This window comes from Gorilla gorilla, chromosome 4 (genome assembly GCF_029281585.2).
Source record: "Gorilla gorilla gorilla isolate KB3781 chromosome 4, NHGRI_mGorGor1-v2.1_pri, whole genome shotgun sequence".
NCBI classification, from domain to species: domain Eukaryota; kingdom Metazoa; phylum Chordata; class Mammalia; order Primates; family Hominidae; genus Gorilla; species Gorilla gorilla.
Genome location: NC_073228.2, coordinates 99,017,216 through 99,039,154, shown reverse-complemented (window position 1 = coordinate 99,039,154; position 21,939 = coordinate 99,017,216). Strand labels below are relative to the sequence as shown.

Here is a 21,939-nt window from a genome sequence, read left to right as displayed (position 1 = left end):
ACTTTCTATGGCTTGTTTTATGTCCTTTTTAGTTTAAAGAGATTATACGGCCATTTTTAGTAGACTTGCAGATTTTAATAAAAGTCTAAGCCAGGTGTGGTGGCTTATGCCTGTAATCCCAGCACTTTGGGAGTCTGAGGCAGGAGGATCACTTGGAGCTAGGAGTTCAAAGCTGCAGTGAGCTATGATCATGCCACTGCACTCCAGCCTGGTCAACCAAGCAAGACCCTTTCTCTAAAAACAAAACCAACAAACAAAAATAAAAAATAAAAATTAGCTGGGTGCAGTGGTGCATGCCTGTTGTCCCAGCTACTTGGGAGGATCACTTGAGCCCAGGAGTTTGAGGTTACAGTGAGCTATGACCATACCCCTGCACTCCAGCCTGGGTGACAGAGCAAGACTCTGTTTCTAAAAAGAAAAAAAAAAAAGAATAATAAAAGTCATTAAAGAAAATATTCAGATACTAAAATGTAAAATAAATTCAGAAACATAGTTGCCAATATAAATCACATGGGTAACTTTAAACATTTTAAATATTTGTGATGAAAGTTTTAGGTATAAGCAAGACATCTTAGATGGGCTTATTGATTTTGTTTTCTATTTTGTGGTAACTTAAATTGTCCTTTAGCAATCTGAAGCTCAATAATCTCCAAATGTGGCAAGAAAGAAGTTTTTAAACTATCTGAATAGAACTTGCAACTAATCTTGCAATTAAAAACCACCTGTAAAATATATTTATAACATAAACAGAGATCTTCAAACACCATAAATAGTTTAAAAATTAAATACCTCAGTATGAACGAGGCCTTTGATATTTCTAACATTTATTGTATACATGTTTTGGCATAAGCCTATTTGGCACACATGCAAATATTCTCTGATATTCTTGAAGTATCTACATCTTGTAATCTTAAGAATTGAAAAGCTAGACTGTATTTTGAACACTCAACTCTTTTACACAATGAATTTATCATGAAATGATAATTTCATAATTTATTAATTTATAATTAACAATAATTCATAATTATTTTTAGTTTAAAAAATTATAATTGCCTATCCTTTATTTTTTGAAGAATCATAACAGGAGAAAAGGTAACACCAAAATGAGGTATTTGGGTTTAAAACACAGTAACCTAACTCAATTTTCATTTGCCAAAAGTTTCAGACCCAAAGTTTACGCCTATCAGACCTACACAGAAAATCGCATCTTTGGAGAGGAATAGTCAGCATCACCTTGATTGAAGGGAGAGACCTCAAGGCCATGGATTCCAACGGGTTGAGCGATCCCTACGTGAAGTTCCGGCTTGGGCATCAGAAGTACAAAAGCAAGGTAACCTTGTCTCTATTGTGTTCCTGTCAATATTTGGAAGGCATTGGTTGGTTAATAGCCCTGCTTTAGGAGATGAAACCACTAGATAATGTTTTAAATGCTTAACAAACTCTTTTGAACACCATGTCAGAAAACAAGACCAATAATTGTATAGCATTTTTAAGTTTATGTACTAGGTGACCTCCCATAAACTACTTGTCTATGTCCCAATTTCTTCATCTACAACATAGGAATAATAGTTGGAACTATCTCGTGGCGTAGCTCTGTGGATTAAAACAATAACAGCCACCCAGAAAACACATAGTTGATGCCTGGCACATAAAGTACTCAGAGTGTGGCTTTTTTTTTTTTTTTTTTTTTTTTTTTGATGGAGTCTCGCTCTGTCACCAGGCTGGAGTGTGGAGTGCAGTGGCATGATCTTGGCTCACTGCAACCTCCGACTCCAGGGTTCAAGCAATTCTCCTCTCTCAGCCTCCCGAGTAGCTGGGACTACAGGTGCGCACCACCATGCCCAGCTAATTTTTGTATTTTTAGTAGAGATGTGGTTTCACCATGTTAGCCAGGATGGTCTCGATCTCCTGACCTCATGATCCACCCACTTTGGCCTCCCAAGAGTGTAGCTTTTAACATTATTACAACTAGTGCTAATATCAGTATTATAAATAGCATTATTTTACATGCCATAAAAATCTTTGTACGTTACTCTTATACACTTTATCCAACCTGACTTGTACCAATGCAAATAGCAAATTTTAAAATTTATTAGAACAAGTTACTTTGTCTCCCCATATCTTAGTTTTCCCATCTGTAAAAATGAGAGTTAAAATAATGCCTACCTAACAAAGTTACTAAGATTAAATGAATATATGTTACGCACTTAAAGGGCTTAGAATACTGCCTTGTCCATAATCACTCAGCAAACAAAAATAGCAGAAGAGGAAGAGTAACAACAGTAGTAAGAAGTATATTGTATAGTATCAATTATATTAGTAGTAATAATGTATTAAACAATAATAGTAATATAAGTAATAATGAATAAGGGTCTAGTAGTCATAACTATATTTTTGGCAGATGTCTTATGTATTAGTTCATTCTCACACTTCTATAAAGAACTACCTGAGACTGGGTAACTTATGAAGAAAAGAGGTTTAACTGACTCCCAGTTCTGCAAGCTCTACAGGAAGCATGGCTGGGAGGCCTCAGGAAACTTACAATCATGGCAGAAGGCAAAGTGGAATCAAGCATGTCTTTCTATGGCAGAGCGAGAGAGAGTGAAAAGGGAAGTGCCACACACTTTTAAACAACCAGATGTTGTGAGAACACATTCACTATCATAAGAACAGCAAGGGGGATGTCCGCCCCCATGATTCAATCATCTCCCACTAGGCCCCTCCTCCAACATGTGGGGAGTACAATACGACATGAGATTTCGGTGGATACACAGAGCCAAACCATATCATCTTATCTCTGTTGTAATGAACTATGTCCTCTTTATTGGTCAGTTTTTACAGCTGTTATTCATAGACAGCTTAGGACAACTGATCATATCCGTCTTGTATTAAAGATCACATTCCATTCCGATGGGCATTTATTCACCTTAGTGTCATAATTTCTATAGATTTTTGATAAACAGCCTGCTTAGGTCCCTTCCAGCCCAGGAAGTTTTCACTAGTACTTAAGGTAGTTAAAAATATCAGAGAGCCCATCATTAGCAGGCAGTGAGTATTGCTAGCAGGCTGATTGGAGTGTCCACATAGAAAGGGAAGGCATTATTTCTGACCTGAAGGAAATCATATAGGGAAGGCAATCCTAAAAAAGAAAACTGAAAATTTAGTCTGTTTAAGGCCAGATAAGTAAAGACAGACCACACCCCAAAATACCATAGAAGTTCATCTGAGCCTGATTGTAAGACATTTAAATTATCATAGCCTTCATTCAGTGCCATTTTTTTTCTGCCATGGGGCTTAATAACATATATTAAAGTAGCTACTGATTCCAAAAATAGGTACCTATGACCACTTCTATCTTCTCCTTTCTTAGTTAGCACCATTTCCGTGTTCTAGTAGGCTAAAAACATTACTTATTTTTATAGTTCTGCTCTTTAGGTATGAAATATGAAACCCAGCAATGGACATGTGTCTCTCTTTGCTCTTTCTTTCCTTGATCTATCGCTGATTAATTTCAGATTATGAACTTTAAAAATTGTGATTCATTTGCATTACCTTTGCATATAACATACTTCATTGCTTTCAAACTTTACATCTGAAGATCTGTCTGCCATACATTAAAAAGAGAAAAGGCCACTGCATGCCTTCCTGCTAAAAAGAAAGAACAAGGAAACAAATATAAATGTTGTTTAACCCAATGGTGAATGGAATTTTAAAATTCCATTCCTATCAATATAGGTTACTTTGTTCATTGATTCTACCATACAAGATGACTTATCTGAATACTTGAAGTTACAGAACTACATTTCAGATATCTTTCTTGTATATGCAACACAAAGAGTATATCCACATATGTGTATATATACATACATATATGTATACACACATATATATGTGTGTGTATACATGTATGTATGCACACATACATATATGTATACATGCATATACATACGTATATACTCATATATATATACATGTATACATACATATATACTCATATATTCATTTATTATTTCACAGACATTTTTGGCATATGGTTTTGGGGGAAGAGTCCCGAAGCTTTAATCAAAGACTTTGAGTTAGTGTCTAGATGCTAAAACATACTGACCATAGGTGTGTCACTGAAACTCTAGGTCTCAGCTTATCCATCTATAACATGAGATACTACGTCAGTGCTATAAGTCTAAGATAAAAGTTTGCCTGACTACCCAAAAGCTACTTGCTTTTTTCTCCTGCTCTCACAGAAATTCATTGTCTGTTTTTCATGTACTCAAGTCAGGATTCCAATGTGTATGGCAAGTAAGAAAAAAACAAACTCTGAAAATCCTCATTCTCCTTTATTTTGAGATGACTGACTGGCTATGAGTTATATCTTAATGCATTAACTATGATTATGTAAAATATTGCTAGTATCCGAGTGAGCTATTTCTTTCATAGATTATTACCTCTTCTATATAATTTATATATCTTATCTGTTATTTAAAATAATCAAAGGATGTCTTGTGATTTTCAGGACACATCCATTGAGGTCCATTCATGTACTATTCAGTAAAGATGCTGGAGATCTAATGAATCATTTCCATTATTTCTGTAATCTTTTTTTCAAATAGCACACAGCATGCTTTTCTAGATACTATAGTACCAAAAGTTTGATTTAGTGTCTCAGGTTGAAGTTTTTTTAAAAAAAGCTGCTAGCAATATGACAATAATGATTTTTTTTTCCAGATTATGCCAAAAACGTTGAATCCTCAGTGGAGGGAACAATTTGATTTTCACCTTTATGAAGAAAGAGGAGGAATCATTGATATCACTGCATGGGACAAAGATGCTGGGAAAAGGGATGATTTCATTGGCAGGTTTGTGCAATTTGTAATTTTTGGTTCACTCCTAGAGCATTTTTATTAAAAGAATATTTGCTGTAAGCCTGGTTATTGTAAATGATCTTTACTGTTTTGAAGAAAGGGACTTTACCATGGTAAGGCAATGCTTGGATGAACTGAAAAATAGATTCAAAAACTGACCAGTAGGTGGCGGTTTTGACCAGTTGATGGACACAGGCTATCTGAATTTGACATCCATGAATTTTCTCCAGATGTCAAAGTTATGGGAGTTGAGAAAGAGGAATTTCATCTGATATAAGATACATAAAGGAACAAAGACCATATTCATAGTCTGTAAAGTGATGTAAGATAATATTTATTTTCATAAAGCATACTATCACCGTAAAATGCATTATTTTCTACAACGCCCTACAAGGTAGAGAATGCTTGTAATCTCCTCGGAGTTCATAAACCTGTAAAGAGTTCCCAAGTATTAGTGTAGGAAGCATGTAAGTGAGGCAGATCCATGTTGATCTGATAACACAGTAAAGAAAGGAGTATTCTGAGGCTTACATGACATTTTTCCACAAAGTTAAGGTTATTTTGAGTGACTACTTGAATCATATGTTTTCTTAATTTAAAGCCTATGTTTATATTTTTTGATAGTTATATATGTGTCTTTGTAGCAAAACACATTGAAACCTGCCAATATTGAAATAAAGTGTGGTGTACTGAAGAATTTGTTAATTTTTTAAATTTAAAAAAAATTCTTTCCTCACTGTAGCTTACATGAAATTCCAAGTCTTTAAACATACAGGTTGAAGAAAATTTGTACATACTAAGAGTAAAATAAATTATACTCCAGAAAAGTAAGAACAGGAATCCAATCCAACATATTTATCTCTTGATTTTTTTTATGATGCAGTTATATATATATCATTTTCTTCATAGGATTATATAGTGAGAGGTCAAAGATGAGCTTCAGGTGGCCTTTACTATTTTACTTGTAAAGTGAGCTTGGAAAACACCACCGTAATCTAATACTACATTACATTTCAAGCCTTTTTAAAGCACAGGCCTTTATTGCACATTTTTTCCCTTAATTAAAACACTATTTTCAGAGTTTTCCTAAAGTTTTATCTTGTTCTCTTTGGGATATACCACATCTGTTAATACATTAAATGCATTTCATTATAATTATATATCTAAGATTCTGTCTCCCTCAATAGGCTATGAGCTCTTTCGAGAAGGTGCTAAGTAGCTATTCCTCGAATGATTAGTTCATTTTCTTTGGTTATAATAATATTAGTTATATTTGGTGACCACAAGATAATCAGAATGATGGGCATGTGTAACTTGCTACCTCAACCTTATTTCTTTGTATTCAAACTTTCTTATCTTGGTAAAATAATGGAGATTATGCTGTAAATATTCTGGCTTCCTGTATTTCTAGTTATACATTACATTCCTTCATATCCCTTTTTCTCTCTATTTTTCTTTGTATAATGACAGATGTTCTTTTATATTTTTTTCCTTTGGTAAGAATTGTCCAATTTAAAAGCTATGAAAATTTCTCAGGCCAATTGGGACTGATCATTTTCTTTTCCTCACTTAATAACATTATGAGTTCTTCAAGGGCAGACATGGTTGACAGAAAGGTGGACCTAACTATCTCACTTCACTTTGTTTCTAAAGGTTTTTCATATTTTGGCTAATTTTTGAGAAAACAGTAACAAATTGCTGGTTAGAAGATCATAGGGATTGTTCCAGATATCTGTGGAAGCTTGAAAAAGAGAAGTCTATTTTCGGTCATATACCAAACTTAATTGCCTATGAAAGCAATTTAAGCCCAAAAGTTTTATAGTGAAATGAGCACAGGTATAGACAAGACAGCTCTGGAGTAGTGGTTTATACTGGTTTACACAATGAAAGGAATGAGTGTTAGATTTTGAGATACTGAAAGATGGACAATAGAAACATGTTGCACACTCCTAAATTAGCAAGGTTGCCTTTTACAGAAAAGGGAAATAACTATGATGCATCATCATTTCAAATCTTTTTGATATCCAGATAGCACTGAAAACTCCAGGTCTCTAACTTGACGCTTGTTAAATTGCTCTTTAAAAGCATCCTGCCGCTGAAAAGCAACATGTTATTATACCTAAGTATCAGGCAAGTTGTCTTTCTTTATTTATTTGAAGCTTGCATGGAAACAGTGGAGATAATACAGATTATAATAGAATTACTTAATTCCTAGAATAGTTTCAAAGACAATTGACTTACTTTCCAATTAAATTTGAGTATTCAGGGTGAAGTAACAGTAATAAAACTGTCATCATAATCATCTGTCCTCTTTTGCAAGCTCTCACTGCAACATTCTGTGTCTGTTAATTTTGAAAGTAGAGACTATTCTAGGAATTTGCTGGAGGCTTGTGAGTAAGTTTAAAGTTGGCCATGGAGGGTAATACTATTCCTTCAATGGCTAGTAACATTTTTTAAGGGTACTGTCTAAACTGAGTCCCAAATTTGAGAACACTTGTATGGATTACATTATCTATATAGACTATTATGCTATGGTTTATAATTGTCTATTTTACTTTCCATTTTTGGTTACATATAATGATTTTTTAAAATATATTTTGTAAATGCAAACTCAGTAACAGAGTTTGTTTGTTTCATTATATTTAATAAAAATAAGACTGGCTATGAATGAAAGAGCCACTTGCAAATCTGGAGTGTCAAAGAGTTAAAACTATTTTAGTACTGAACATTACCCACTTCCATTCTTGTGTTTGTTTTTGAGACAGGGTCTCGATCTGTTGCCCAGGCTGGAGTGCAGTGGTGCGACCTCGGCTCACTGCAACCTCCACCTCCTGGGCTCAAGCGATCCTCCCACCTCAGCCTCCTGAGTAGCTGGGACCACAAGCATGCACCACCGTGCCCGGCTAATTTTTGTATTTTTGGTAGAGGCAGCGTTTTGCCATGCTGCCAAGGCTGTTCTTGAAGACCTGAGCTCAAGCAATCCACCATCCTTGGCCTCCCAAAGTGCTGGGATTAACAGGTGTGAGCCACTGCGCCCAGCCCCCACTTCCATTCTTACTTGAACTAATATAGTCAGGCATTTGCCCCCAACAATCCACCAAAACTACTCCTGTCAATGTCACCCAAGCCCACCACATTGTTCAATTCAATGACCAGTTTTCAACCTTCATCTAACCTGACCCAGCAGCAGTACTGGATTTAGCTGACCCCTTCCTTACCTTAAAACACATTTTTCACTTGCCTTCCAGGACACCGCATGCTCCTTGTTCTTTTCTTACCTCACTGCACGCTCTTTCTTGTCTCCTTTGCAGGTTTTTCCTCATCCCCTCATGTTGTAGTTCTGGAAAGCCTCGGAGCTCACTCTTTGGGCATCTTCTTCATCTATACTGGCTCCCATGGTGACTTCATTCATTCACAAGAGTCCAGCTCCACTCCATAACTCTTCTCTGCATTCCAGATTCCTATATTGCACTGCCTACTTGATATCACTATTTGAAAGTCTAATAGATTTCTCCAATTTAGAATGTGCAAAGCTAAACTTCCAACCTTCAGTCCCACACATCTGCTCCTCCTTCAGCCTTCTCTTGTTTGTTGCTAACACCAAAAATCGTGGAACCATGTTTGATTCCTTTCTTTCTCTCACTCTCATCAAATCAATCAGCAACCTGATAATTTTTCTTCAAAACGTATTGAGGATTCTCGACCGCTCATCATCTCTATCATTATCATTGTGGTCAAAGCCACCATCAGCTTTCATATGGACAGTAGCAACAGCCTCCTGTTCTTCCTTCCACACCTCCCCTCCCACAACAGTCTGTTTCCAATTAGCAGCCGAAGTAATATTTTTAAAACAAAAATAAAGTAACTTAACTCCTCTGTTCCAAATCCTTTAATTGTTTTGCATCATAATCTAGGGACAGCCACAGTCCCTTCAGTGGCCTATAAGACTTTGCACAGTCTGGCCTTGTTGCTTGTCTACTATGAACTTCTGCTATTCTGCCTATCCCCGTCCTTCATTCACTTTCAGCCAGCTGGCCTCTTTGCTGTTCCTCAAGGTATACCAGACACCCTCCCACCTCAGGACCTTTCCCTCTATCTAACTTTCTTCAGGGATCCACTCACCTGCCTTGCTTCTTCATCTTCTTTAGATCTGTGCACCAGTGTCTCATCAGGGAGGCATCCATACCAAGCCTATTTAAAATTGAACCTGCTTTTCTTGGCATTCCACTCCTCTATTCTGCTCTGTTTTTCTCCATTAAAGCAACCACCATATGGCAAACTACTCATCTCATTTATGTTATCATTTATTTTCCCTCATTAGAATGTAAGCTCCACAAGGGCAGGGATTTTTTGAGTGTTTTGTTCACTGCGACATACTCCATACCTAAACAAGTATCTGGCACCAGGCACTCAGTAAATATTTCCTGGGTTTGAATATAAATCCCTGAAGCTTGATTTAACACTGGAAATTATGGCTCTTTGTCAGACAAATGCTGATCTGACACCAGGCATTAATGGAAAGGCAATTAGAACAACATGACTTAGTTGAAGGTAAGAAAGTTTCAGTGTAATTGTGGAAAGATAATTGAATATAATGCAAAAGAGAAGAATGAATTAGTTAAAGTATAAAAGTGTCTGAATAATCTTTATACTTCAGTAATAATAAATGGCCATATTTGGGGGAAAAATAGGCTATACATTTACCAAGACACTTACTATAACTTTTCATCATCATGATATCTACGGAGCTGTCTGGTTGTAAAACTTTACACAAAAGTAAATTTACCATAAATGGAAAGAAACAATAATAATAATGCTTTACAACCTGCAGGGCCCTATTATACACATTAGCTTTACACTCTGGGGTAGCAGGGATGGTTCATATTATACCAATTTTGCAGATGCATATAGTGAGGCTGAGGGCAGTTAAGAGGTTGCTCAGCCAGTGGGGTGATTGATCTGAGACTCAAATCCAGATCAATCTAAAGTCCATGCTTATTTCATCACACTCTTGTATTCAGCATGTTGTCCTGGAGCCATGGAGTGCTCAGTAAAATGCCAAGTACTCGGTAAACTAACTTAGGTGATGCACACCATGTTGCAAGTTTGAACAACAAATTTTACCTGTCACTGAACTACAAATTTCAAGTGAAGGTGAAATAATGTTAATCTGCATGTAATTATTTAACTTTCTGATCACCTGCATTTTGGCAGGCAAGACGGACTGCCCCCTTTACGATAATCAGCTAATAAATCCCCATGATTGTTACACTTTTATGCAGAGCAGTAATCTGAACAAATTGGCTGCTGACAGCTGCGGTAAATTGCCAAGAATGAGTGCTGTCAGGGAACAAGTTGTTTTTATGAATGTGCAGAATAAGTAAATCCTGTGTCATGCAATTTTATTTAGTTGGAGTTATTTGCAATCCAATATAGCAAGATTTACAGCATTATTTATTAGTGTGCAAAATGCTTGTTTATCTTTAAAGTGGCGTTGATTTGGGGTACATATATTTTAGGTTGGTGAATTGCTACTGACTTCGTTGCATTGTTCTCAGGGCCTAGGCATTTGGTGCTACCCATGACAACTAAATGCTACCAATGTACGCTTGAGTCAAGGGCTTAATTTTAACGAAATTCTTATTAATGGTATATGATAAGAAAAATATATTCTGAATTGGTAAGTTCTGGGTGAAGAACAAATGCTTTCAAAATCTACAGCCATAAAAATAAATATATGGCTCTCTCTAATGCTGAGGAGAAGAGAATGTGAACTGTTTAGATGAGCACAAATGTGTGTTCAAGTTTCGTGTGGCAAATGAGGAAAATAGCGTTTGACTTTGGATAAAAACCAACCTAATGTTTTCTTAATGTTGAAAGTCAATGCATTTGAGCATTTGACACTCCATAGATTCTGATTTGGAATGTTTTTTATCTGTGACACCAAAACTACAATGCTTCCTTTACTTTCTACATAAATAAGAGCAGGAGAAATCCTACTGCATTATTAATCTGAAAGCACAAGGACAGCTAGTCAGAAAATTCTAAACTGAAGAGAGTTTTTAAAAAATCATTGTATTTTACTATTTTTTTTTTACTAATGATTGAGTGAAATAGTTCATTAGGGAGATAGGCAATATTTAAATAAAGAATGGAGTTTGTCGTTGATTTTCGTCTTGGTTTTTCATAAACTCAACCTAAACAAACTATATTAGGATTTTAATCCCTTTTCTTTCGTGAGTTACTGTTTGTTCTTCTGAAGATTTTCTCAGAAAGGCTGTACTCATTGTAATATTTTAAAAATAATTGGCAAAGTTCTCAAAGACAGTTACCATACACTGCTATATGTATAGTGTGTAGTTTACCTTCAAGTCAATGAATAGGGAATTATAGAAGTTTGCAGAAGTATACCCAGGTAAAGCAATCTCCCCAGAGAGAGTTGAACAGTGACAACTTCTAACAACAGAAAGGCAATAACAGCACTGAGCATTTTGTGATGTCAGAGATAGAGTAAAAACTTCTGCATAGTCATGGAACTTGAAAACACTTCAGCAGCTACATATTGAATCTTTTTAATGCGAACATTTCAAAGAGTCATATATTAATTTATAATATAAGATGTTATATTATGCAAATGTAAAGTAGTTCTCATATATTAAGAAATCTCAAAAAGCTTCATACATGTATTATTCAATTTGCTAAAAATTATATAAAATTGTGCTTTTTAAAATCCCCCTCTCATAGAGGCATGTCTTCCCATTCTGAGTGTTTTATGTTTCAATGTTCTGCCAATCATGATGGCTTCAAAATCTCATTAGTTAGTACTTTAAGGCGTAATATATACTTAGAAGTATATATTAAAGAGAGCAGATATAAATTTCCTCTTGATAATTTTGGATTGTTTTGGCAGATCTCTTGCCGGATCTGATTCTAGTACCACTGCGTTGTGAGCTATAACGTGGCTGACGTAGAGCTCCAGTAGGGTAGAAGTGTCGGCTCGGCAGATTCTTGTTTATCATTGCTGTTCACTTGTGCTTGTTCAATTAGTGTTATCTTCTATCCACAGTTCCTTTGGTGGGATCTTTTAAAGCCAATTGTCCATTTTGTGAGGATTAGTTTAGTTAAAAATTAGATTATATAATCTCTAAATCCACTTAATAGGGCATGTATGAACTGCAATTCAGGAAAGGCGAGTGAGCCCCAAAGGGTGCCACTGTTGACCCCTTCGTGTTAGCCATGAAGCTCCTGTGCCTCCCTCAAAATACTTGAGGCCTATATGATGTATGAACCACCTGTGTTCATGTATTAGAGACTGATGAGGCTTCATTTCTGTCTTATTTTTACGTTAAAAAATAATTGCAAATAGTTCTAACATGTACTTTCTATACCCCACGGGACTCATACGAACACACCCAGGATGCTAATCACAAGACAGTTTCATCTGGAAAGGAATGTTATGGGTCACTGGTTCAGAGACAGCAGATGGAAAGGCAGGGGAGAAAAACAGTGATCAGAACACTGAGATTTTTCTCCTTGAACTTTTAGAGAATAACATCACCCCGTAAAGATGATGAATATTCCTTTCACATGCTTAAATAGTTCAAATATATATAGTTTTTTTTTTTAATGCAGAGAACTTCAAGCTCTGATATGGAAGTCAGGAAACATGGTTCAAGTTCTTGCCATCACTTAATTTTTCTAAGTCTTATTTTTCTCACGCTCTGAGGTTCCATCCCAGACAGTGGGAGTGAGAGAGAAAGAACATGAGGCAGGGAATACTAGGAAGCATTTGTAGAATGAGAGAAAGTAACTCTAAAACTGATTTGGTTTGTCTCTGTGTCCCCACCCAAATCTCATCTTGAACTGTAGCTCGCATAATTTCCATTGTGTGGGAGGGACCCGGGTGGAAGGTAATTGAATCATGGGGTGGGTCTTTCCCATGGTGTGCTTGTGATAGTGAATCAGACTCATGAGATCTGATGGTTTTTTAAAGGGGAGTTCCCCTGAACATGCCCTCTTGCCTGCCACCTTAGAAGGCATAACTTTGCTCCTCATTCGCCTTCTGCCATGATTGTGAGGCCTCCCCAGCCGTGTGGAACTGTGAGTCAATTAAACCTGTTTCCTTTATAAATTACCCAGTGTTGGGTATGTCTTTATTAGCAGCGTCAGAACAGACTAATACAAAAATCTGTTTTAGATTTGAGTCTGTTCTTGTTATTCTGTTGATTCATTAATTGATGAGTTGAATTTGATGCAGATCACTTGAATTTTCAAATATCAAATTAAGGCAAATGTGATAGTATAACTAGATAATACATTTACATAGCACTTTCAACTTTTCAAAGTACTTTTTCATCCATGATTCCTGTGTTCTTACAATTCTCTGCAAAGAGAAGGCATTTTTTTTAATTTCCATTCAAAAAATGAGGAAAGCTGAAGTACAAAGAGTTTAAGTGACTTTCTTAAATATCACAATACTAATGAATAATCAGGATTTATTAAAATTTCTGTTTTCTGAACCCCCAGCCATGGACTCTGATGCCAAATAACTTTCTTCAAAGTAACACAGAATCTGTGCTCATTCTGAAGTAAGGATCTGAGAAACCTGAAGGTTTAGAAGGGGCTGAATCTCCAAATCTAAAAGGACCTGAGACATAAGCACTTAATGAATAGTTAATGAATGAATTAATTACTGAGTGAGTGAAATGAGTATTGGGGAGAAGTCAAACCACTTTCTAGGAGACAATATAGAAGTGGTAGAATGAGCACATTACACACTAGCGCTGGCTCTGCCACTGTCAAGCATTGTCACCAAGGATAAATTATTGAGCCTCCATTCCCTTGTCCACAGTACTTTAATACTTACAGTGCACCAGCTATGTTCCAGTTGGTGTGCCACGTGCTGAGAATAAGATATTGTTCCTGCCCTTGAGGCATTTCAGGATATTGAGAAAGACAGCTGCAAGTTATTTCAATGAGAATTTGTAAAAATTAGCCATGCAAAAATGAGATACATCATCTCAGGCTGAGGGCATGCCTTGTCCAAACATAAAAAAACAGGTGCGTTCTAGCATGGATGTTGGGAGGATTATAAGGCTTCTGGAATGATAAGTTGTAAGTGAGAATGCATCAGCAAGTGACACATAAGCTGATGGTAAGTCATGGAGGGTAATGTTGACTAGCTAAGGATATCTCGTAAATAGTGCAAAGCCAGGGAGGGACATGGTCAAGTTTGTGTTATAGACATCCATACAGAGAGGGTTGGACTGTAGCAATGGTTTTTGCCTTAAGCCAGTTTCTCAAGAAAAATGGAGCACGAGGCAATGATTGAGTGCTGGTGCTTTATTAGGAGGTACCATCCCAGACAGTGAGAGTGAGAAAGAAAGAACATGAGGCAGGGAATACTAGGAAGAAATGCAAGGAAATATATTCATGGGTTGGTCACTGTTTCTGGTATTTCAGAGATATGGCTGGTTGCTTAGCAGGTGCATCCATATGGCCACATGTGCACAGGCCATATGGAGAATTATGTTTTGGAACAGTTTGTGAAAGGGAAGAGGTGTGGGACATTGTCTTCCCATCTCCTATTACATTGATCACAGTTCACCCTACAAGGAGATAACTTCTGCATTGTTTCATGCAGCTTCCTTGGCAGTTGATCTGGGAGCCAGATACAATCTTCAGAGTGTGGCTTCCTATCGAAGTGCAGAAGTGGCTTTAGAAGCCAGAAACTCAAAAGTATATGGCGGCTAGGCCTGGATGCACCTTGGCAGAAATGGGGAGTGCCTAGCTCATTTGGGACAGTGAAAGATCAGCCAGCCCTAGGTGGGAGACCCATGAGGACCCAAGCACAGTCAGTTGGTCATGGGTTTGGGATGAAGAGCAGCCCTTTGGGGAGGCATAGCCAAAGGAGCAGCTGAGGCAAAGCGAACAGCTGAGGACTCAGGAGACCATGGCTCCAGGAGAGCCTAGGGAGCTATATAAGCTGTGTCAGGTAAGTTTTCAAACCACACATATAGAACCATCAGTATAAAACAGATGTCAGGAGAGCTGCTCTGTGAACCAAAGAGGATAGTCAGTCTATACCCCTTTTTCTCACACTGCCACCCATAGTGGCACACCCTACTGCTCTTTGCAATACAATTTGAAATTAGATGAGATGAGATGCCTTCTTATACCAACATTCAAGTTTTTTTAGCAATACATCTGAGGAATACTATTTCATTGCCTATAAGATAATTTTGTTCTCTTAGCTTTTTGATTTGTGGAATTGCAAAGAAAGGAAGATGCAGCAAATGTAAACATACAGTAACAACAAATTGTGGAATTTGAGGGTTTGAGAGTTTAAAGTTCATCTGCAGATGAGAAAACTGAAATCCAAGAGGATAAGTTATCTTGAAAGAGGTCACATGGCTAATTAATGTAGACTGAGGTCTAGAACCAAGGGAATCTGACTCCCAAACCCGGGACTTTTCTCTGTGTATGTATCTGTGAACATATTTTTGGAATTCATAAATTTGTTTTGATGCTTTTTAAATTTTGCGTTTTTATCTTGGTAACAATATAAAACCATTACTGTATACCTATCCTGAACTATCTGGATGACCACTTCTTACTTCTATATTCAAACAGTAGTGAAACCTCCCTTTGTTCAGGACATAACAGTACAGGTGAGCCAAATATAGAAGAATCTACCCCATAGCAGTTAGTACTGTATTCACATTGCACTAGACTATGTTGTAAGAGTTCCATCCTTGAACATATTTGTTCAAAAGTTATGAGGGGGTAGCAAATGCTTTTTCCTCAGCCAACTCCAGCAACAATATGATTTGATACCCATCAGTAAAGCTTTAAGTTTATCCTCAAGCCAACAAGAAAACTTTGCTTAGTTACAGGTGACACTTCATTTAAAATGGCATCTTACTCTCGAGTAGAATATTTAGATAAATAAGAGATCCAAATAACCTTAACTAGCACAAAGAACCTTGAAGTCATTAAATACTCTCTTGGCTGATATATTTATGAAAATGGGCATTCTCTACATTGGAATTATTAAAGTCAAAATTCTGAAGCACTGAATATAGCACAGGACCTGAGATAAACTATTTCTATGAGTACACCCAATACTGAAATTTTAGTTGTTACAGAAAAGCATAATATTCCCTATACATTTATATTGTTAATTTAAATTTATTAGTTTCATAGTTTCAAAATTCAATTTATAAATTTTTCTTAATCATCTTATAAGAACAATAACTTACAGCGTTCTTCTCTGGTTTATATATTTTTTTAAAGCATAAAAATAACATATTTTCATACTTGGAAACTGAGATAATTCCTTCTGTTAAAAATAAGTCCAGGCACAAAGAGGGGAACGACACTGGGGCCTCCTTAAGGGCAGAGTTTGGGAGGAGGGAGATCAGAAAAAGTAACTATTGAGTACTAGGCTTAGCACCTGGGTTACAAAATAATCTGTACAACAAGACCCTGTGACAGGAGAGTTTATGTATATTACAAACCTGCACATGTGCCCACCAAAACCTAAAATAAAAGTTTGGGGGAAAAAGTCGGCTGGGTACAGTGGCTCATGCCTGTAATCCCAGCACTTTGGGAGGCCAAGGTGGGCAGATCATTTGAGGTCAGGAGTTTGAGACTAGCGTGGTCAACATGGTGAAACCCTATCTCTACTAAAAATACAAAAAAAAAAAAATCCACTGAGCATGGTGGTGGGCACCTGTAATCCCAGTTATTTGGGAGGCTGAGGCACGAGAATTGCTTGAACCCAGGAGGCAGAGGTTACAGTGAGTTGAGATCGTACCACTGCACTCCAGCCTGGGCGACGGTATGAGACTCTGTCTCAAAAAGTCCAGGGCTGGGTGTGGTGGCTTGTTCAGCACTTTAGAATGCTGAGCCAGGTGGATTGCTTGAGCCCAGGAGTTCAAGAGCAGCCTGGGCAACATGACAAAACCCCATCTCTACAAAAAATACAAAAAAAAAAAATTAGCCAGGCCTTGTGGCATGCACCTGTAGTCCCAGCTACCTGGAGGCTGAAGTGGGAAGAATCACCCAAGCTTGTGAGGTCAATGCTGCAGTGAGCCATGATCATGATCGCACCACTGCACTCCAGCCTAGGCAACAGAGTAAGATCTGGTCTCGAAAAAATTAAAATTTAAAAAAAAGCCCAGATATTACCCAGTTTGAGAAGCACTGCTAACAGTGCTTCTTCCTGGGATGCATGGTTACTTGAAGATAGAGTGGTGGAGAAAAGCCTAGATCCTGGATTCCAGAGTCCCAGGTTCAGGTGGGCTCCGCTAATAACTAACTGTATGTCTCCCCTCCGTCATGTACCCTCCCTGGCCCTCAGTTTTCTCATTGGTAAATTAAGGAGACTGCAAGAATCACAAATCCTTCTGCCTACTAGAGCAAGGTAGTGTAATTAAGTGAAATAGGCCAGTATGGGGAACAGTAACTAATTCAGAGGACATTTACCCTGTATTTAAAAATATTTATATTCAAAACTTTTTTAGCACAAGCAAAACAACAAATCTGTGAATCAGATTCCATCTGAAAATTGCCGGCTTGCAAAGCCTAATTTATATAATCTTGAGAGCAGTTTCCCCACCTGTAAAGCATTAAATGCAATGACTAATATAAATTAAGAGAAACCAGCATCTATATGATCAGTACAAAGTGGTAATGGGCATAGAAGAAAATCCTTCAGAAGACATCAATGCGTTTTAGTGCTGCAGCATTATATAAAAAAGGAAGGGACCAGGAAATGCATGATCAAAGTGAGTGGGAAAAAAAAGAAAAAACAAAGTGAGTGAAAGACTTTTCTTGATTCCAACTGTGTCCAACCAAAATATTGTCTGAATTATAGTCTCTCGTCAATTCTCTAGTATTATACTCCCTATCCAAGCCAGAGTTATTTGCATTCAACAAACTATGGGCCCAGCAGTGTGTCAGGTGCTAGAAAGATCTCTAAAGATAATACCTTTTTTTTCATTAGAGAATATGTTTGAATGGTTGTTTTCCACTGTGAAAATTTTTAACCTCAGTTTGTTCCAGGTATTATTGATAAGAACTTAATTCCAATTAAAATTAAAATATGAGATAAGGGATGTGATATGTTTTTTCACCCTTCAGAGTTTGAGGAGACAGCATGAGAGTACCTTGGAATGCAGTTATTTGACATACATTCTAACTTCAGGAAGATGTTTTCCAGACTTGTACAGACTCTAATCTCTCAATTTCTCAGTAGTTAGCATTTAGTACACACGGACTTTCTGCTACTGACCAGGGCATTGCTTATTGTTTTCCTTTCTTACATCAATATTCCTCTTCCTCCCATTCGTGTCGAGTCCCAGACATCCCTCATATTAACCAGTAGGCAAAAATAAAAGGCCTATTGAAATATTGGACTTCAGTTCAATATCTGCAATCACTCTTGCTAAAGAGATGTTTGAACTCAACTACAAGCTTTGAAACACTGTCCATAGGAGTTTAGTTTAAAAGCAAAACCATAAATACCAAATAGAGTGAGGAATAAGAAAGAGCAAGAATTTAATCTGTCTCTGACCACGCAGTTTTTGGTAGGTTACCACATTTATTCTTATAATTGGCTATTTCCTATTTTAAATGCCTTTCACTCATGCCTGCCACCTTTCTCTCCGTTTATTAGCCTTGTGGTCACCATATTACCTTTCTCTTCAAAATCAATTGACATTTTTATGAAAAGCGTTTTCAGGGTATTAGCTCTGAGAGAGTGGCATACAGAGCAGGCACTGCCACGTTAGAAATCCCCTCTTAGCACAACTCAGGTGCCTAACACTTGAGCTATTATGTTTTCAGGAGATTTATATGTTTTTATTTCGGTTTATACAGAGTACTATGAATATATTGGCATGGTTTTTAAAAAATGTAAAACGTATGGCATCACAATGGTACATATTCTATTCACTGCTTAATAACATTTACGAATGAGGGGAAAACATCCATTTTTTAAAGGTAACACAAAAATTCAGAATTTTGGTAGTTGGTCTCTCTAGATGGCACACATCATTTTTTCTATAAGCAAAGCCCCGGTGACCTAATTCCTTAGGCCACCTAGAGATAGGAAGTCCTTACCACTTTATGAATACCGTGACAGTGGGTAATAATAGAATTTCAGATTAGCATATTTTTTGTATCTTACAGGAAATAAACAGTTACAGACCCTACGATAATCAGGGTCTGAATTTTGTGAAGAAAGTCAGCTGACTTGAAGGATGTATTCTTCCAATGGTCCAAATAATATTTCTATGGATTTATGTTTCATAGAACTCTGAACAGCTGTTTGATATGGCAAAAAAAAAAGCCACTTGCTGATTCAAAACATTTGTCTCTAGGTGCCAGGTCGACCTGTCAGCCCTCAGTAGGGAACAGACGCACAAGCTGGAGTTGCAGCTGGAAGAGGGTGAGGGACACCTGGTGCTGCTGGTCACTCTGACAGCATCAGCCACAGTCAGCATCTCTGACCTGTCTGTCAACTCCCTGGAGGACCAGAAGGAACGAGAGGAGATATTAAAGAGATATGTACGTATGTAACCCTCCTCCTTCCAGAGACACATGTGACTAGATCAGGTTGTAAACAATTTACCTGGAGGGACAGAAGTACTTCTGAGAAATTGTCTGGTGGAAGAATTGGCACAAGTAAAAAGCTGAGTGAAAACAAATGCCACACAGACCTTTGCAGAAGTATTTGCATTACCCACCCATGTCTAGAGACTTGATCTTCTCTAGATTCTCTTCCAGAGCAAATTCTGGATTCTGAGATTCTACTCAGTGATTTTATCATGCAGGGATGCTACCCATATAGGAAGGCCAGGTTTATACAATGTGACTTTAAAATTAATTTATTGATTCTTTGTAGCTGCAATTAAAATTTCTTTGTCTTTCCAAGTTTGAGATGGAGTTAATGGTACTTACGTTAATTAGTACGCTGGTAACTAAAGAGTATCCACAGGAATGATTTTTATTTTCAGCTGCTCAGGAAAGCCTCACTTCATTCCTTTAATTTTTTTAATTGAATGTGAAATAGAATTAAAGGAAGTCTTCTGCTTTTTGATCGAATGTGGAACGATAGTATGGAATAGTGAATCACTTAAATGACTACCCTCTTCAAATTTTACCAAACTGAGATATTCACAACCAAATCTTACTATTTCCCAGCATCCTCCCGCTGGACATTTCCCACCATGTAGTTTTCTTGAATCAACAGAGAGGGGAGCTCTTACTCCACCATTCTCTCTCAATGAAGGTTTGAAAAAGTAAACGCCTTAGTACCCATGAAGCTGGGAAAAAAGCTTTTCCACTTAAAATGACAAAGCTTGTATTGTACAGTGCCGCCAGGTGTTTAGAAGGCTCCTCTAGACACTCAGCCATGAAACCAAGCTCTAACAAAGAACCACTTTTTTTTTAGACTTTAAAATATTCCTATTTGCTGACTGACATCCTTTCAATAACTGAATTTAATAAAGATGTACCTTATCAGGCTGTGCAGATAACATGAAGTGCTGGTACTAATGCTCTACAATATTCTTCAAACAGATTAGCAGGATGTGCGCTTCAGCAAATTTATTCTGGCTATCTCCACTGAATCAGCTGTCTGCTAATGCTTGTACAACTCATCCACCAATGGTGTTATCATAAACAGTTTAATAGAGGTGACTTAGCAAGGCTAAATAGTATATATTTTTAAACCACCTAAGAGCCTAAGATATTGCGTGACATCTTCTAATATATAATTGCAGTTATGAAGATTATTTTACATTGTGGTATCCACCAAAACATATTCTTCTGTTACCAGAAGTGAGCCTCATGAATTACAACAATTTTAATGGAATTAATCAGTATATTAATATAAAAATTCTTCTAGGCATTATACTATAGTTGATGGATTAATATTTTGATATTATCCCATATATTAAGGGATACTGCTGCCTAAGTAATTAGAAGTAATCCACCTATTATTAATTTTTTTCTTTTTGCCGGATGGCTGAATGGCAATTGGCCATTTCCATTCAGAATTTGAATATTTGTTTCCATGTCTTTTTTCAATAAAATGTAAAATATTATGCAGATGTTTGACTTAATTCTCAGATTCTATTCTGCTCAATATATTCAAAAATGAACTATGTTTAAATATACTTTTTTTCAGCCTTGAATTTCAGGCAGAGGCCTATACCTCCCTCTAGAGACATACCTGCTATGAAACCACTATATGCAACATAGCACATCTGTTATATTTACTCATATCCATAAAAGGACAAAGACCTATGGATTAGGATTTCAGTGTGTTTCCTTTTTATTATAAGGATCATGAAATGAATGAATGAATGCCATGTCATATCTGAAATATCATTTGTTTTGGAGAAACATATAATGGAGGTTGTTTGGAGAATTATTTCTATATTTTCCTGCAAGAACATGTGTATTTTTAAAAGTTGAGGTCAAATTTAGGAATTTGACATTGGTCACTGTCAGAGAAGCAAATGAATTGTCCCCACTCTGATATGAAACAGCCCTAAAAAAAGCCCTCCATTGCTGTTGTTTAGCTGTTCATTGCTAAGGATTGAAGCCCCACAAATTAAACAAACATCGCTCTGTGAGCCATTTTTTGATCACCACATTCTGAGAAGATGGCTAATTCCATTTTTCTTTTTTTCCTCTTTTAGGGGGAGGAAATGAGGGAAGGTCAATAGGGGGCGGGTAGTAATGGGTAGTAGACCAAGAGCAATTGTATGACCTTTTCAGAACGGGTATGCTGAACCCTTGCTCCCCCTTGTCACAGTTTAAAAACCAGAGGAGCTAGTTTAGAGAAGAAGTTGTTAGCATTCCATTTTTATTATGACATTTCACAGTCATCTGATTTAATGTCCCTTGACCGGATTGTCCACCGTGAGACGATGGGCTTGAAATGTTATTTAGAGCATTGATAAAAGGTGAGCGGTTCTAAGATGACAGCGAGTCATAAGGCTGGTGGTGTGACATTAATTTTCTCCATAACAGAGATGGAATAAGACGTCACGGTGACAAGCTG

The 21,939-nt window shown here is 37.0% G+C and overlaps 1 protein-coding gene across 13 annotated transcripts in view; it reads left to right on the top strand.

Moving 5' to 3' along the window:
- The window catches only part of MCTP1 (multiple C2 and transmembrane domain containing 1), a 606,796-nt gene that overhangs the window by 395,741 nt on the left and 189,116 nt on the right, over positions 1–21,939 (top strand). For all 13 annotated transcript variants that reach the window (XM_031011415.3, XM_031011414.3, XM_031011413.3 and 10 more), the window contains 3 exons: positions 1,160–1,330; positions 4,723–4,853; positions 19,247–19,433. In XM_031011415.3, coding sequence (XP_030867275.2) covers positions 1,160–1,330; positions 4,723–4,853; positions 19,247–19,433 — 489 coding nt within the window. The remainder of the gene's footprint in view (positions 1–1,159; positions 1,331–4,722; positions 4,854–19,246; positions 19,434–21,939) is intronic.